The 18,939-nt window shown below is 42.5% G+C and overlaps 1 protein-coding gene across 1 annotated transcript in view; it reads left to right on the forward strand.

The window, feature by feature from the left end:
* The first annotated feature begins 2,431 nt into the window (after window positions 1-2,431).
* The window catches only part of DKK2 (dickkopf WNT signaling pathway inhibitor 2), a 41,999-nt gene continuing 25,491 nt past the window's right edge, over window positions 2,432-18,939 (forward strand). The window contains exon 1 of the mRNA XM_005445989.3: window positions 2,432-3,062. Coding sequence (XP_005446046.1) covers window positions 2,805-3,062 — 258 coding nt within the window. The 5' untranslated portion in view covers window positions 2,432-2,804. The remainder of the gene's footprint in view (window positions 3,063-18,939) is intronic.

The raw sequence follows: 18,939 nt of genomic DNA on the forward strand, positions 1-18,939 counted from the left end.
GTGTATATACACCATGTATGTATGTCTGAGTGGATTGCTTGATTTTCTGTGGCTGTGATTACCCATTTTGTGTGTGTCTGGTGTTTATATGGCTCTCTGCCAACTTTCTATGAAATTATCTGTTAGACCTTTTCTTGTGGCCCTGACAGCTGTTTGCTTTTGGGTTTGGGAGGGGTGAAACACCAGGAGGGCTAGGTGACAAAAGTCAGGTCAAAAACAATCAAAAAGGATTGGCTTTTATCACTTTCTTGTGAAATTGAAAATTCCTTTCTGATCTTTTAGAAACATTTCCTTACAAATGTCTTCAGGAATTATCAGAGATGAAGACAGAAACATAATTTTATTTTATTTAAGGCTGCACAAAGATGGAAGAGAGGAAATGCTGTGAAGGAGGCAAACTTTTTTTTTCTTCCATTCCTTACTCCTTGCAAAGCTAAATCCAGGAATTTTGATTCTGAACCTAATTGTCTGAAATCAACTGTTAATAAAATTGCTTCCAGCTTCAAAGCCAGTAAATGTGAGCTCATTTGAAGCCCAAGCCAGAGCAAAGGTCATGTTCTGTAGAACAATTTAAAATCAAATCTGGTATTGGGGGCTGATATGTCATTTCATTTGTTATTTTAAAAAATAAAATAAAAATCAGTAGTAATTGCCTAAAGTAAGAGATCATTAGATAAAGATTTAAAAAAATAAATCTGCCCTGTGAGATGGGATTAAATCCTCCCAAAGAATTCTAAGGTTTGAGCTGTGGAAAAAGCTGTAAATTAATCTACTCTTTGCAAGATGCTCTGTTTAATACAATACAAGCCCTAACATGAGAACACGTTGCTAGCAGTCACATGTCGATAGACAACATTTTATAAAACTTACCCAAGGTGGTGTGGTTCATGGAGTACTCCCTGCAGAGAGCAACTAAGACCCCAGGACGGCTTCTGCTGACTGAGTGGGAGTAGAAACACTGGAGGCCAGGAGTGCCCAGCTTCTTGCCTTAGCAACTTCCTTTTCCGTGGCTGTTAATTCAGAAGAAATGAAATTTCAGGTGTGCATTTCTTCTTCACTCCTTCTGCCACGTAAAGAGGTAGCGTAACTGGAAAGGATAACTGGTGAGATGCTTAGAGGAGGGACCCCTTGGGAGAGGTGGTAAACGTGAAAATTCTCTGTACTGTTCCCAGCCAAGGTAACGTTCGTACATGAACCTGTGGGACAGCAAGAGGGCTGCTCCTCTCACCATCTTTTTTTCCCTCCACCCCACTTTCACATGTTCAGGGGAAAGACAAGGGCTTGTAGCTGCGCAGTACACAAGTGCCCCATAGTGATGTCCTCTGCACTAAATCTTTTGCAGGTAACAGGGAAAAGGAAAGAGCTGGGTTTACCCAGTTCTGCTAATTTTGTGCTCCGCGTGCCTGTTTTTTCTCCGTGTACCTTTCTTTTTCTGAAACACAGTGTTCTGGCGCTGCGGCAGGGAGCTGCAAGTGCCTTGGAGCGTGTGGGTGTAGTTATTAGCACCTGGATGTTTTTGAGCGATCAGATGCGTGTGCACGTCAAGGACACGGAGCAGGTGGCTGCACAGTAAGTCTCTGGGGTGGGCAGTGGCACTGCGGTACTAGAGGTGTTACGTTTAGGAGTAGCGCGGTGCGTTAGTGGCTGGACGTGCCCTTTAGCTGGGCAGCGGGCTGCAGGCGCGGCTGCCAGATTTGGCAGGTTTGCGCCAGCCCCTTACTCGTACCGCAGGCAGGAGTAACGCGCTCTGCGCCTCTGAGCATTTCGGGGAGCCGGGGCAACTCCACCCCCTGCTCCGGGGGGCAGCGCCGTGTGGGGAGCCGGCCGGCACCCCCACCTCGGGGCTGGATGCCGGCGCCGTGCGGCCCGGGCCGGAGGGACGGGGAACCCCCCAGACCGGGGGTGGGACTGGCGGGGGGACGCGACGGGAGGGGGCGAAAGTGGCTGCGCGGCGCGTCCCTCCGCTGGGCTGGGGCGAGGGGACACCCGCCGGCGGCTGTAATAATAAGGGGGGCAGCGAGAGCCTGCCGGGGACCCCCGAGTGCCCGCCGGGGGTCTGCCCCTCGGCCCCGGCGCCCCCGTGGCGGGTGGGGGCCAGCCCCGGGTCCCTGCTCTGCCCGCTCCGCCGGAGCCCCCGGCCCCGCACCGGGCGGGAGGAGGAGGAGGAGAGCGGGCGCTTTCACTCCTGCTGGCTGCAGAGGCTGAGGCAAAAGACAGAAAAAGAAGGAGGAGGGGAATAAAAAGTCAAGAGAGGGGGAGAGAGAGTGAGAGAAAACTAAGCCCAGCTTTTGCCGGTGCTGCTTGGATTGGATCTGGTTTGAGTTTCCTCTCTGCTGGCTTGTGCGGCGGGAGAGGAGGAGTGGGGGGAAGGAACTCCGCGCTCCCTCCCTCCCTCCCTCCCTCCCTCCCTCCCTCCCTCTTCCTCTGAAGCTCAAGCAAACGCGCTGGTGGGGAGCTGCCCTGGGTGCAGTTGCCTCGTAGCTTATTGCTCTCAGTTATTAAAGAACCGCCTGGACTTCTTGAGGACCTGGAGGAAAAAGCCATCGCTTCACAGACCCGATAGTTGCTCAGTGCCTATAGACTTGACACATCTTTTTCCTAGGAGATTCTTTTTTTAAATTATTTTTCTCCCGTGTCTCTCAGAACAGCAGTTCCTTGAGTGTGTGGCATTGAAATCCGTTGCTTCGTTAACAACTTTGGGAGATACTTTTCAAAACTTTTTTCCCCCCCTCTCTTTTGTTTTCTTTGCCTTAAAAAAAAAAAAAAAAAAAAAAAAAAAGCTAATCCTATTGGGGGGAGGGGAGATGATCGTGCTGATGTGGAATAAGTGCTCCTGCTGTCTCCTCTTACTAGCCGCGGTCCTGATCGTGGAGAGCTCCCAGCTAGACAGCTCCAGCTCCAAGGTGAACTCCATCAAGTCCACCCTGATGGGGGAGGCTCCAACTCAGGCAACCAACAGATCTGCAGGCATCCACCAGGGACTGACGCTTTCTAGCAGTAAGAAGGGCAAAATGCTAGAGCAGATGGGAAAACCTCCCAAGCACTATCACCGGCAAGGAGAGGTAGGACATCGCTTCATTGCTCGAGTGTCTTGTCCGTCTGCGTGCTATATGCAAATAATTGCTAGTCTTGCCCTCACATTGTTTTCAGCACTTTATAGTGTTTAATTAATTAATTTACTTCATTGGGATTGTCTGGGACAATATCATCTCATAATTGGTGTTAAGAACTGTGCGAATGGGAGTTGGAAGGTTTTAAACCTTTCATTTTTCTCTGTCGGATGAATACCTGATGGAAGAAAGAGTAACCGAAAAAACTGTAATCTTCAGCATTTCTCTGACTCCTTCAAAGGGCTGCTAGAAGTAAAGGAAGACATTTCTTGTCATTCTTAGACACTAAGTGAACTGAATTTCAATAGGTGAGGAAAATTTGAGCATGAAGCGAAAACTGTGTTTGCGGCAGTGAAACAAGATTGGTTTTAAAAGTCACACCTAGAAAGTTGATCTCTGTTGTCTTTCTCCACGGTGAGAATAAAATACTGTCCCAGTGGTATAGTTTAAGGCACATTCATTTGCTTAATATGACAGAAAATAAGTTCCTTGTCCAGAACATGCTCCAGTGGTTGTGGAAGTTACGTTTGGTTATGTCTAGTTGAGATAAGCAGGGAGTAACAGCCCTGAATTTGAAGTTTGAATGTTAGGAAGAAAGAAAAGATTATAGAAACTTTATGAAAAAAAGACCCTGAGTTGTATATGCAGGCATCTTTCCTCTCTACTCTGCTTGGAATCTTGGAAGTCTGATAGAACATTATCTTTGTTCAACTATCTTTGCGGTAAACTCTAAAGCAGCATTTTAAGCCATCAGTTCTCTACTTCCTTATCAAGTCTCAACTTGGATGGTATGAATGTTGCACATTGTGGTGTTGAAGGTTGTAGTCTTCAGAAAGTACAGATTTTATACTACTGGGTATTATTAGTACCTCCAAATACAGCTGCTTTTCATAAACAAGAAACAGTGTAGCAGCAAGGGAGCTGCCAACAGCACTAAAAAGGCAAAACACTCAACGCCTGAAGTGTCTGTATCTTGCCTACATTTTCCTTAAGGCAGCAGAGAAGCTGCAAATGAGTGAAAGGTAATCCACTACATTTGCTAAAGTCTGTCACATCAGCTTCCTAATAATTGAATGTTATCATTTGGGTTTGTGTGCAGGCATAACAACAGTGGTGGTAGTTTTGGGTTTTGCGTGTGAGAAATTTGTTTTTAATCTGCTCCAAGCTTTCTTTCCCTAGCCACTCAATTGTTGTATAATTTACCCAGAATCTGGTTGCCTCTCCTTACCTCTGAGCAGTTTAGTAACAGATGCTGTGCTGAAGTTTCATATTACTGAAGCACTGTGCTCTTTTCTAGTGCACGTTGCAATAATTCCTATGTTAAATCACCTTGAGGAAATACAGGAGCATGGGACCATTTCTTATGTGTTCTCCCTGGGCTTTCTTTTGTTTTCTGTGTATTCACAAAAAACCAATATATAAGACCTATCTTCCTCCTGAGTGTTATCTCTGCCTCATGAGTTTCAGTGTGGGTTCTTGTGGGGCTGCGCTGTACAGCCCCAAACACAATATATAATTTTTGCCTCTTGGGGAAGTCTTGCTGCCTTTCCCTATGTGCAACATCTTTAGCACTTCAATGTGTATTCAGCACAATGTTGAGAATGATTGATTATAATTCACCCAGTTCCTGGAAAACAGGTTGCACTGCCCACCAGTCGTACTTGCAAGATTTGCCCCTTGCCAACCTGGATTGTTTGCTGGGGACTTCTAGTTACTGGCATGAACTCACAAGGTACACTGCAAGTCAGAGACAACACTGTAAGTATCTGTAATGGTAGAAGAGGTGGCATGCATGTTAAGATGTCCCGTTTGTAGCACAAGCAAAGACCCCTGGAGAATCAGCGACTTTGCCTCTCAGGGAGCAAAGCCTGACCTCCCGTCAAGGGCTGTCAGTGCTGGTTCCACCCTCCCTGGGACTCCATCCCTGGCTTCTGCACAGGCTCATGCAGATATAGTCCACGTAAATGTTTTCAGCCATCTGCCTGAAGCAACACAATTAACACAGAACTACAATAAAAAGAAGAAAAGAAAGGAAGAGAATAGAAAAACAAACAAAAAAAACCCTTTTGTGATAATTCTTTATCTTTAGTAATACTTCCAGTTGCGGGGTTGGTAAACTGCTGCATTTTTTAACAGCAGTGTCACACGTCTCAACGAATTAAGACATGAAATTTTCATAATTTTGTTTTAAAGTATCCTCATATTAAGTTAGTACATGATTTGTTTAGATTATGGGACTTTGTGCTGAAGTTTTGCATGCTGTTTGCTAAAAGAACAGGTTTATGCTTTTCTTCCTAAAACAATCTATTGCATTAGTTGAATTTATAATGTGTCAGAAGTGGGAGTACCTTTTATATCTTGGTAACATTAAATGGTGAGCTCAGCATCTTGTTTACAACTAGGAAATAGTCTTAGTAGGGACCAAGGATATGCAGCTTAAAAGAAAATTAATAGAATTTTGCTGTATCAGCTCTGAGCTGTGCGTTCAAGTCTCTGCAGATATATGTAGTGGAAATCAGAGGGCTCTCGCTAAAACTGATGAAAGACCATCAGCCAGCAACCTATTTGCTTATTCGGTATGGTAAACTAATGCACTTTCAGAACATTTCTCTAACATGTTAATGTAAGAGTTTCAATTATGTTAATTCTCAGGACTAGGAGCAACTTGGGGGTCTTTAATCAGCAATAAATCATAAGATACAATAGTTCATGGCTTATCTAGAGTGCTGATATATTTCAGCTGGTAGTGTCAGTGCTTCTGCCCAGAAAGAGAAGGTCCAGCACTCCTTCATCAGGCAAAGTTCCAGTTCAAATTAATGAAAATACTCACAGGAGCAAAGCAAGCTGATCCCGCTTGCTGGAGGGACTGGCAGAGAAAATGTGGATTTTAGTAAGACTTGCATTTTTATGTCTTTCTGAGGAATATTATATATTTTCTGTTCTTATTCCCTTTACTACCTTGGATCAGTAGAGAATAGAAGCACTGACAGGCTAAATCAGTGAGATTTCACTGTCTTCGCTTTCTTCACAGTCACTCCTGTTTTCTCCTTTCTGCAAACCGTTAATGTTCCCCCAATTTCACAGAGAATTGGAAAGTACCTACAGCATTTGCACACGGGAAAAATATGCTCTGAAATAGGAGTGTACAGTGCATGTTAGACTGGGTTACTTTTTTGGGGGGGCAGTACTATATAGTGTCTGCCATCAATTTCCTTTCAAAACTTGATTTAGAGAAATGGCTTCTAGGAACAGCTAACACTTCAGTACTGTAGCCACTCTGAGAAATTGTTCTGGATATATAATCTTTCTAGATAAATATGATACGGTAAATAGGATCATATATGAAAAAGGACAGATTAGCAATGATGGTGGCTTAGATTTTCTGCACGTTGGCTACAGCTTCCATTGTGTTAGGGCAAGCTCTTCCGTGTAAGTGCTCTTGCTCAACTATAGAGATGCAATTTGAAATGGAAAATCCCACGTACCGTAGCTGTGAGTGAAAGGCATAGCCATTCCATAAATTCCTGAATGATGGCTCTGTAGCATCTTTAATTCACTTCACCATCTTTTTGACTGCTTGCCTCTGGATTATAGTCCCCTCTCCTCTCTGAGGCTTGTCTCCTCCATCAGTGCTAGGGTCTGCATTCCTTCACAGTCAACCACCTTTAATGATCTCGTAGGCTGAGACCTACCAAACGTTATTTCTAGCCGTTTTCATTCTTTAATCCATGGGCGATATTATCTTCTGCCCTTTCCAAGTCCTGGCCACAAGCCATTGTTTCAGCTCTTTCCCCAGCAAGATGTGTCTCTTGTTCCCTTTGCTGCTGCATAGCTAGTTGAGTTTGTGCTTCCCACTGGGACTGTCCCTCCCACTTCCCCCACATGCACGAAGGGCGCAGCAGCGATGAAGGGAAGAGCTGGGACAGCCAAGAGAGGGGACCGGCACAACTGTGGGGCTGAGTAAGAAATGAGGTCTGGAAAAGGGAGAGAGGAGTGAAAAGCTGGGACAAGTTTTAGCACTGCAGAGGCACAATAGACAGATCTCAGATAAATCTTTCTATTCCAAATGTACTCTGTTTAAAATGTACTTTTTTTTGTTTAAACTCTATCGCAGCTTGAGCTAAGAGGCTTGAGACCACAGAAGCCAAACTAAAAAGGCATTAATCCAAATGGCTAAGTTGACACTGATCTCATACCTATCATCGCATGGACATACATGTGTTTCTTGAACAGGACGTAGTTACCCACAAGGACTTGCTAGAAAATGCTTGGATGATGCTTTGTAGCAAGTAAAACAGCATGAGATGTAGTAATTGACTGCAGTGCCCTGAGAATGTTACAATAAAATGTACCAAAGACACCAAAAATGTAACCACAATATCTTAAATAGCTAGCAACCAAGACAGTATAAATTATTTCTCCATGGAATTAAAAATAAATTAATTACAATACCTAGACATTACATCCAGAAACAGCTTGCTTTTTTTTTTTTTTTTTAATACTACTAATAAAAAACCAACAGAATTGCTAAATCTGCAGAGGTCACCAGAGAATGTGTTCTTTGCTCTTGCTGTTTGCTGTTAGGAATCTGGGAGGCATACTGGTTTACTGGCAGCAGTCTTGCTAAATAGCCGAGTGGCTTGTCTCTTGATTGCAAAAATGGGATGCAGAGTATTATCTCCTTCCTGGGTCATGCTTCATGTCCCCTTCAATTTGTTGTTATTATTTGACTTCTTCATATAGAGCAAAACCTCCTATAAAGTGGCTTTACTACAACTATTTCCTATTAATGTTGCATCAATGCCTAGAAAAGTTCCAGGACCTTGATGTGCTATTGGGTGTGCAAATACTTAGGAAGAGTCAGTCTGGAGAGTCTGTCAGAGTCTAAGGACAACACAAAAGATGATGAAGAATGATTACATTTTGCCCTCAGAAAAATGAGTCTGATTAACTCATTATGTTTGATTAACTGATGTTTTGCAGATGCAAATACAGCACAAGTTTAATTTCGATTTTAATTATCTCAACACCGGATGTATCTTGCAAGCACTTCATATCTCATGGTTTGTCAGTTGAGCCTTTGGTCCTTTTACAGTTGTACTTACAAATGCCTCACCCTGGAAATGTCGTTTAGGAGGAATTTAACTCTGCAAAGGAGGAGTCTCATGAAGCTCACGCTTCTGTTTGTTTCTTGAGCATTGCTTTCCTCTTCGGGTTTTGCGTATCTGAGGTTTTTTAAAGTATATCCAAACAAGTTTTATATGTATGTAAAAGTGTTAATTTGGACAACACCTTCAAAGCAGAAACCTTCCCTTCCTGCCTCGGCTTGCCAAGCTCATGCTACCCCTACATTTACACACTGGTTGTGGCTGGCAAAAGTCAGGGTGTAGTGGGCTGGACTTGGAGGCAGCAGCCCCCACTTGGCTCCATCCTCGGCACATGGCTTGTCACCACGTCCTGCTCCTGGGGAGCTTCGTGTTGGTGTCAGCACTGCAGTTGTTAGACATTTGATTTGAGGAGCTGAAGTTTGTATGTCACTGCAGAAATGGGGAAGAAAACCAGAAGCTGCCTCTGCTTTTCCTGCATCAGTAAAACTAGGTGTATTTTAGATATTTTTAAAATATTTATTTTTTTTCTTTTAGAACTGAGGATAATTCTTTGGGTATCCTTGTTTTACAGTGTTATGTTCTAGGCCGTGTTTCTGGTACTTTTAGGTTGAAAACAGCTTCTATGAGCTTCATATTCATGGATGTGAAAGGCCCATACAAAAGCTAGGAAGATCAGAAGGTTTGTTTTGTTACTTTTTAAAAATTAATTTTGCCTGCAAAAGTTTTTATTTCTACTAGAGAACACGAATATTAATCTCTTCTTTTTTGATCAGTTATAGGATGCGCAATGACTGTATGTGTCCCCAAAGGTTGCTTTTCTTCACTATAATTTTCCCCTTTCTGATTGAAAGGCAATCAATGGAAAATTTCATGAACACAAAGCAATTTTCAAATCGCAATGAAATGCAAAAATAAGTGAATTTGTGATACTTCCAAGTTCATTGCAGAATCCTTTGTTCAAGAATGAGCTACAGAAAGTAGTGTTAGAGAGAGAGAGATGGCATAGAAGGATACATATGGTCATACTAAATGGCCAAAGCACAGCGATTTTCAAATAAAATAATGAGTTTTGTTCATCTCAGTTACAGTATTGATGGGATCAGCCCTAATCCCATCTATGATTTATACAGTTGTGTTCACACAAACAGAACTTGAGTTATGAAAATTAATGGATGTGAACACAGTGGGGATGGGGAGTTCACTCATTTAGCAGCTATTTTGTTCTTAGTAAAGGAAAGACCAGGGCAACGCTACAAAAAAGAAAATCAAGTTTAAGAGTTGTTGGATTTTTTCCCCCTCAAAGTGCATAAGCACACAGTTCAGCCTCTTGGGACTTTCTTAAAGCTAAGCTTTGATATGATTGAATTTTCATATGCACAGTAATGAATCTTGGAGACATGCATGTTGCACATATGTAGTGCAAATGGCACTGGTTTAGCATTTTTAGCAGTTAGCGAAGGTGGACTGTTCTGCACATGCTTGGGAATGAGGTGTTGCTTCACTCTGGAAGCCCTCTGCCTCATTCTCTGTGCATCATGTAAGTGTGAATCAGGCTGTGCATGCTTTTAAAAGTGTATTTATCGGTCCAGTGAATGAGCAGACAGGGTTCAGTTCTACACATTTTGGCAGCTTGCGTTGAGTAGAAGCAGTGACTTGCTGTCAGTGTGATCTCTTCCCTGCAAGTCTGAAATGCCTAAAGCGGAGATCTCTTAAAAGGAATTGCAAACGGAGTATGTTTATGTTGCAGCAGGAAACTTTTACTCTTGGAATCTCATTCTTAGCTAGAATGGCATCAGGGAAAGTAATGCATCTGATGGGGACGATGCTCCTTTATTTTTCCTTTTGCACAGAGCAGGGTAGTTTCCAGAATTTTTTCTTTTGCTATGTGTTCTTACAGGAAGTGGTGCACCTCTTCTTGACAGCCTGCAAAGGTCCTAAAGCTGGACATTTTGCTGTAAAACAAGGTCTCTGGAAGCCAAGGAGAGAACCGTATGTAAAACCACTGACAGAAATACAAAATGCTAGTTCTATCTAGTAACTGCTTTAGTTGGCATTAACTTAGTTAAATTAATTCTCAGAAGTATCAGAAAAATTTAGACTGTGTAAAAAAAAATAATAGAAAAAAGGTACTGACAGATATGCTACCATCTTGTATTTACCCTCTTTTGCTTCTGTATGACTTTCTCCCCTTCTTTTAGCATTTTTTTTTTTTACAGCAAAAATCTAGTGTTTCATGAAGTACAGCCACGGTACTCTAGATGGCCAGTCAAGTGTTCATGTCAGCTCAAAAGAAGCCATAGAAATCTAGGACCTGGGCTTGGGTCCCACCTCAAATAGCTTGTTTGCTGAAGTCACTACTGAAAATAGATTTTGGGCTTCCCAATGCTGCAAGTTCTAAGGAGGACTGCACCTGCACCCACTCTTACAGCTAGATTTGCTGGCATGCCTGAGTGCTTTCCCTGATTTTCTTACCGTGGGTGTGTCCATATGGACCATAACACAGAGATGCTTTGGCTTATATGGTCTCTATTCAGGGTGAGTTTTTATAGAGCATGAGTTTAAAGGAGGAAAAACCTCTTTCCAATATGACATAGAGCTGCAAGCAAGAGATTGTGTTGGGGAGCCTTGGGCTTGGCAGAGAGTTTGCCTTCACAGTGTGTCTTCGGTAGCAGCTGAGTGAAAAACAGCCAAATGAAGCTTCTGTTGTTCTGACCTGGCAGGGCTAGCACAGGCTGCAGAACGTGCTGTATTTCTTTGTTCCTTTGCTTTCATCTTGAAAACGAGAGAGCAGAGCCTGCCTCCCATCCAGTTCATTGTGAATTTCCTGGGAGACTCAGGATCTTAAAAGAGAAAAGTTTTTGTTTCTATCTTGTGGAGCATTGGGTTGTCCAGGACACAGAGTCAGATCTGTGGATCTCCTACTTCTCCTCTGGTAGGAGGAGTACTGAGGTGGATACTTACTTTCTTTTTCAAACATAATCTCCCCTGTCATTCTTCAGGCAGGAGGGAAGAAGAGAGGAGATGTCAAATGACCATTTCCTCCTTCAGAGGTAGACAGGACAACGGCATTCCATACCAAAGAAGGAGTTACAAATTGTGATTAAATAGTTAATGTACAGCTTTCACATAGAGAGAGAGCATATGGTGGGTAACATGAAGGGATAATCATAATGGAAGAAGCAGAAGGGAAGAAAAAGCTGGCTACCATCCTGTGCTTGCGTCAGGGAACGGGGTGACCATTTGGCAGGCTAGAGCAGGTGGCATGGCTGGTATGTTCTCTGATGATAAATTCATGGGAGATAAACAGCGTGGTGTCATTAGTCTTCTCTTTGTGGGGGCATTATCTCATTAACTCCCTGGGGTGATGGGAGCCACCAAGTAGATGTGAAGACTGTTTCCTTTATTTAGCATAGCCTGAAAGTTTTACCAGACTTGTCATTCTTAAATTTCAGTTTGCCATCCACTCAGGTAGCAATAATTATACCATCTGACCCACGTAACCAACCACATGCCCTAATGTCTGAGCTGAACACTATGGGGTTGCCCAGCAAGACTGCAAGTTGTTCCTCCAGACTGACTCAGTTCCTATTACTCCCCCAAAAGCTACATTTGAAATGTATATAATTCATAACCACATAATTCAACCAACTTGTGTGGTGGGGAGAGAAAGTGGATGTGGGTCAGAACTGAAGAATGGAAATCCTGGGAGCTGTGGAAGGACTGGGAAACCAGGGGGTTGCCACACCTTTGCCAGGGTGGAGCCAAGTTTTGATGCTGTCTTGTGTGTCATAGTTAGGGTTAATGAGGAAAACTGCCTATCAAAACTTAGGCTTAAAAGTCTACTTTATATTTTGATGGAGGGGCTAAACTGCTTAGCTGCATAAATTGTCTGAATTGTAATTGTTTGTATAAATAGAGGGTTTTTGAAATGCTGTTCAGGAATGCTTGCAATCTTCTGTGCTTGGTTTTGTCGCTGTTGCTATCTTACAGACATCCCACTCCTCGCCAAGGAAATGGCTTTTTAACAAGAAGAATCCTCTGGAAATTACTTTCTGAGGGGGTCCTTGCCACAGCAGCTGCAACAAATTGAAACTGAAATTCAGTTCCAATTGTTTTTTATTACTAAAAGGATAAGTGACCAAGTGAATACTTGTATTATAGCTTCACGACAATTTATTAAGTATCAAATTGTAGTGTGTGGTGGTGTCTAACCAGAAGATTAAGGTTTTCTCCATGGAGGGAAATTTCTCTCAGACTTTGTACCAGTGCTTACGCTGAAAGAGGCTGCGGAGGTCTTGCCGATCCCAAACTGTCCTGTGGTTAGGCCAGATTAAAGGTTTCCTTCCACGGAACCTTCCATTGAGCCAGTGATGTCAGTGCAAGCAGTGTACAACCAGCACGAGGCAGCCCAAAAGAGAAGTCATGGCACTGCAGTCCAGTGTGTGCTGATCCACTCCCCACTGCGTAAACAAGTCCCTGGGGGACATTTTCTGAGCAAGCTGGTTTTAAGTAGCAGCATAGCTTTAGCATAGTTCAGATTATGTTAATTGGGAAGCATTACTGCGTGATTTTCCACATAAGCAACATGGAGTCCAGGGAGGTCAAGGAAGGATGGAGTAAAAACTTTGGATGGTACAGACTGCTTCCTTGTGTCTTTGAGCAGGGTTTGCTAGCTGGAAACGAGTCACAGGTCCACTTGCCTTCCCCTCAGCCTCCCTGCTCCAACTTCAGGGTCATAAAGGTAGATGAAGGACTCTAGAGAAGCGACTAGCAGGGGAAAGAAGATGCATCTTTTATTACATGGGAATAGGAGGTTCCACATTTTGGTATTGCACAGATATATAAAATGTATTAGTGCAAAATTTTCTAAGGACTTCAGAGGTAGGAACTCAGACTTTCTTAGCCCGTATTTATATGCATAAGAAAATCTTGGTTTAAGTATTATCTAAACAACAGTGATAGAGATAAATCATAAATCAAAATGCATTAATATTATTTTTGAAAATGCAAGAGCTTTTTTTATCTTTGCATTTCAATAGAAGTATAGAAGAAACAGCTGGCTAGAGCACTGACATGGGACAGTTATCAGGTGGTTGGAAGAATGAGTTTGAAAGTCAAAGTTTCATGTTTAACTTTTCCCTGCTTGCTTTCCTGGTTTGCCAAACAGGGAAAGACATATTTGGCCCTGTGCTTGACAGGAATTTTGGATGGCTTTATTAAAAAACATTTGTAAAATGTTTAAAGACCTTCATGCATGGAGAAGCCTGATAGGCAGAATATGTTAATTTGAAATGTAATGTCAGTTACTGGTGCACTTCAATGGATTCAGGTTATGCAGGGTTTAAATACGAGACAGCAAAACTAGAGGCACTCTTTAGTCCCTGGGAAAGCAGATTTTCTGATGAGCTTCACGGGTCAGGTTCCCTCCTTCCCCAGGCACGCTGGCCTTACTGTCACTGCTGTAGGTTTGGGATTTTGGTTTTGTTTTGTTCATTACAGTTGCAAGGATGGTGCCTTTTCTTAAACACTGTCCTCTTAAGTTATCAGTGAAAGATAGATAAGAGAATCTTTATTACAGGCACACATGTGCACCGCAGGTGTGAAGGGAGCTCTTAAACTGTTTATGAGTGCACAAAGCCCCACGAACAAAGCAGCAGAAAAGAATGTTGTCATTTTAAGGAAAAATATGTTTTAAGGCCCTGTTAAAAATAAAGCCAAAAAGGAATAGCGAATGGGCTGCAGATTGCGTAACAAGGATTAGCACTGTGAAAATCTTTATATTTTCTGAACAGGTATGTATCACAGACAGGGCCAGCGAGCCCAGATGCCACTTGACACTTGCAGAGCTATCCACTTTCAGGCTTTTGTCTCAGTGAGTTACCCACGACGCCCCCACCCCCGCAATAGGAACAAATGGACAAAGAGTAGGACAGCACTGTCTTGGCTCTGTTCTAAAGGTTTTAGATGAATAGAAGTCAATGCATACGTTGTATGAACAGGTATGATAGTGAGGTGCGAGTTCTAGGTCTGGGGTGCAGTTGTCACTCTTGAACGTGGTGGGGCTAAAGTCTATTTTACAGCTAAAAGGTCAGAACAGAAGGGTCAAGGATGGGAAAATGGGAGAAAACCCGTTATCTTCTATAGCAGCCATATGATGATATCTTCACTTGTTCAGGAACAGCTTTCAGGTCCACTGAGGGGAACGTCCCTAATGGTGGTGACAATTCAGTACTGAAAGAAGTGATGTAACTCAGCTCCCCTCCAGCACTGTTTCCCAGCAGATGCACCAAAAAAATGTGGCCACAGATGCAAGCTCATGCTGGCCAGAAATGGCTTTGGCTCCTTACTCTGCAAAATGTGCTGTCTCATTGCCCGTCTTATCCTAGAAAAGCCACATGCTTCTGCGCAGAAAGCCATCTCAAAGGTTGGGCCCTGTTTATAGATAGGATGAATCTGAAGGACATTTATGTACCAAACTCCCTGAATGTTTTCAGTGGGAATTAGGTTCTGCATGCCTTTAGGGAGTGGGATCATGGCATTTTCCACACAGGAGAGGAATTCTGCTCAGAGGAAATCATCCGGTTGAGACTCCCTTACTGGAAAGCAAGCTTGAGGACAAGGAGCTCTCGCATCTTTCATCGCCTATGTAAGACAGTCTGCATTTGGTCATCAGAATAATTTATTGTAATTATTATCACAGAAGAAGTTAAATCAGAATAATTTACGCTCTTCCCTCAAGATGAAATAATGATATGAAAGATCAGTGATATATCTAGGTCTAAGGTACCAGGCACAGTTCTTCTGGCCTCTCTGTATGGGTTTCGATCTCCATCCAGAGTAACCCTTTTCTTAAAGCAGTGCTTTTTTTTTTTCAGTGTAAAACTGGACAAGGATGCAGAGATGTTGCAAGCAGAGCTGTAGCGTTTCTCTTTAATGAGCCTCTTCCTGACCCACCCTATGTAAAGCAGTTGACACATCATGTGTTGTGCAGCTGGGACGGCTACCCTGGCACATGTATCTCACACATGAACGTATTCAATGTGGCCTTTTGGAAGCATCGGACCCATGCTGTTCTCCAGAGATGTATCTAAGTCATTTCCCAGATACTGTGGATATAGCAGCGGTAGGAGCAAAAGCTGAAGTAGAATTTACTAACTCAGATTTAGCTGATTCTGTGAAAACAGATTGCACAACAGGGACTGACACTCAGTTTCTGGATTTGATTTCCTATCTTTCCCTGATTTAACCTCCAGTGCTCCTTCTGGCTGTTGGTCAGGATTCATGTCTCAGGTTGTAGATTTTGTGCGTGTGTGGGTTTTTTTTTGGGGGGGGGGGGGTTGGGGAGGTTGTTGTTTTGGAGGGATTTTTTGGTTGCTTTCTGTAATGCAAGACTTTTGCGAGGCAACACTTTAAATTTGAATTTTACCCCTTGACTGAAGGGCAGACCAGTTTCTATGAGATGCCAGCTGGAGGGCTGTTTAGGTGGCACAGGGTGGAATTTCAGCCAGAATGATCCACACTGCTGAAACAGCATGAGCAGATAACACCAGCCATGAACACGGTTTGTACACTGTCAGTGGTACCACACATGTCTGTGTTACTGCAGGACAGGGAGCTCAGCTGCTCCTGGTGCCGTTGCGTTCACTGGAAGTCTTTGTGCTCGTATGCTTTGACCACTTGTTAGTAAAATATCACACTGCTTTTACTTTTGATCCCCTTCTGTCCTAAATGACCCTATTGGCAGGAAATTAATTTAAACAGTAGCTACTAAAAGACATTTTGTGAACATTTGCTTCTTCTAAAGTTTATTTTCACAGTGTGTTTCACCTGAATATTTTCCAGAACAAAAAACCTCAAACACTCTGCTGTCCTGGTAACATGTGCGAGGGTGAGGCTTCCCTCTTCATTCCAGCCTAAATCACAAAACACTCTCTTAATACACATCCTTAATCATATTTGTAAAGATAACATTAAGGTTAATGTTTCAAAACAGCACTCTCTTAACAGCCTAATGACAAATCAAAATCAAACGACACCATTTCTGGCAAGTAATTTACCAGTGCTCTTCAAATACTTGTGTGAATGGAGCTATAGCTCAAGTACAAAGAAACTGAGTTGCCAAGGGATAAACCATTTCATAACTGATTAGAATAACTAGTGCCTGAGCAGTAGACAGGAAAAAATAAGCAGGGCTAAACAGTCAGCTCTCAGAATGCAGCGAGTCCATAAGCAAAGTTGCGCACAAATCTTTTAGAGACTGATGCTGTTCAACTTACTGGTAGATTGTCTGGAAAATGGGGGATTAGTGAGGCACAGAAGTTTTTAATGAAACTTATTCAGAACAGTACGAACTTAAACGGACTACAAAGAGTGAATTGCTGGGAATGTCAGTGTACTGAGCATCTTAGAAATAAAACCCAGAGCTAAAATTCCATTTCTATAGGTATAAAGCAATGTACATGGCATAATGTGATGGCAGTTAGGCAGATACAGTGGTAACTGCTAAATTAGAGTCACTTCAGCTATCAGTTCATGGTGATGCAGCAGCAGAGAGAGGCAAATTTTTTGTATTTTTTTCAAAGTGCTAAGCAGGGTATCAGGCACTGGAAACAAAACAGAAGGCATTTTTGCACTACTACTAAGTTCATGGTGCTGAGTAACTGTTAAAAGGATGCAGAAGCAGTCAGGGTTAGATGGGGGACGAGGACAGCAGGGGTGATCAGAGCAACAGGAGAAATTAAATAGGATACAATGTTCCTGTTTGAAACATAGATGCCCATGGGAGAACAGGACAGAGATATAAAATAATAAAGAGTGAGGAAAAGGTGAGTGGGGAGCGATCAGTCAGGATTTGTCCTAGAAGAAGAGCAGAATGTGAAATTATCAGACAGCCAGGAGCTACTTTTTCATATTGTATAGCTCATTGCTGCATGATGCTGTGGGAGCCATATGGAACTACTCAAATGGAGATGAGACAGATGCAGAGACAAGAGATTGCACTGGTAGGTACTAAACACAGTGGTAATACTTCCAGCTTCAGATGTGTCTAAGCTGTTATTGGCTGAAGCTGGGAGAAATCCTTCTGTACTTGCCTGTGTTCTTACTCCTCGGAGTATTTGCAACTAGCAGGACACTGGCCTGACCACTTTGCTCTGACACATTATGGCAACTTTTATGTACTTATGTATTTTATCAATAATTTATTATGTTTATCAACATAATAGGTCAATATCAATTTTATTTTATCGATACCATAAATAATCCAGCTTGTTACCTCCATTTATCAGGAAACTTAGGCATATGTGTGTGGTTCAATGTAAGTGTTTGTGTTGTCTTGTTTACCTCAGTTAGGATGTGCATATATCAATATTAGGTAAGTACTTAACTACTTTGGTGGACTTGATCTTTGGGTCTAAGACAGTGGGCACTGATTTTCATATCCTCTGTAATGCCCATGGACATCAGTGTGAATACTCCCACAAACAGCTGTGTGGTTTGTTATCCAGAGAGACTTCTAGGCAAAATGTTAAATATTCCAAAGAGATTGCTGCAGTGAATGGAAAACATGACCATAATGAAATGGAAAAAAGAGGCTTAGGACAGATTTACAAAGTATGTAGCACGCACAAGTCGGGGGAGACATTTTCAAAGAATTTTCCTACCATTTAGTCAGCTACAGAAGTAAGTACTTTCAGAAAAGGGTCAGATTTTCAGATCATTCATCACTCAGGATGAAGGGTTTTGGTTTTGGGGGGTCTTTTTGCTTTCCTTTGTTACTTTCTTAAGCATTTTTTTACTCATGATTGAAATCTTCCCTCCCAATTTATCATTATACATAGGGCTGAGTATCTTCATACTTTACAGAAACTTCACAAATACATCCTGTAATTCTGTAGTTAGCTTCTATGGTAAACTCTGTATAACTCAGTGAATTGACTTAAATTTACCTTCAGAATCCACCTTCTTTTTCTTCTGCTCAGACTCTCAGCTGTTCTGCATGCACAGTTATCTTTGAAGGCAGAGTTTGCCATAGGCAAGGTCAGTAAACTTGGACCTGACAGCGGAGTGTCACTTCCTTGCTAGCTCATGCCCGAAGCAGCCAATACTTCCTCCTGCCTTTGGTGAAGTATATTCTAAGATGATGAAAATACACAACTCTGGAAGCAAAAATGAGATTTTCCTCTTTTAAATATACTCTTCATTTCAGTACTGCATTAATAGAACACTTTGCTAGTGCAAATTATATTTATCACTTCTGACGTTAGAACAGCCTTACAGCTTTTTAAAAAGTCTGACATACCAAAAGTTGCTACGGTTTTGATGGAAATTACTCTCGTGCCAGGGAAGTACAGGGTTGGTAGGCTCCATGTGCAAGTAGATGGAGACAGCTGAGGACAAAGAGCACAAGCATCTCCTCCTTTATCTTTCAAATCTATTTGACCAGAGATTTTAGGGAGCCTAAATAAAAGTCACAGCGTTATAAGTGCTGGCAGGGTGTGCGTCTTTCTCTGCTTTCACTGGATCTCCCTCTGCATCAGGCAGAAGTGGGGATCTGCAGTCTGACAAATCCTGTGTTCCCTTGGCTGCTCCCTCTAGCTGCAGTCTCCAATAACCAACTCTGACTTAATGAATATCAATAATACTAAAAAAACCCAACATTTAAAAACTTAAAAAATCCTCTTCCACCTGCAAACTCCAAACCAGTTAAGAGCCATGGTTAA

Source organism: Falco cherrug, chromosome 1 (assembly GCF_023634085.1).
Source record: "Falco cherrug isolate bFalChe1 chromosome 1, bFalChe1.pri, whole genome shotgun sequence".
Taxonomy (NCBI): Eukaryota; Metazoa; Chordata; class Aves; order Falconiformes; family Falconidae; genus Falco; species Falco cherrug.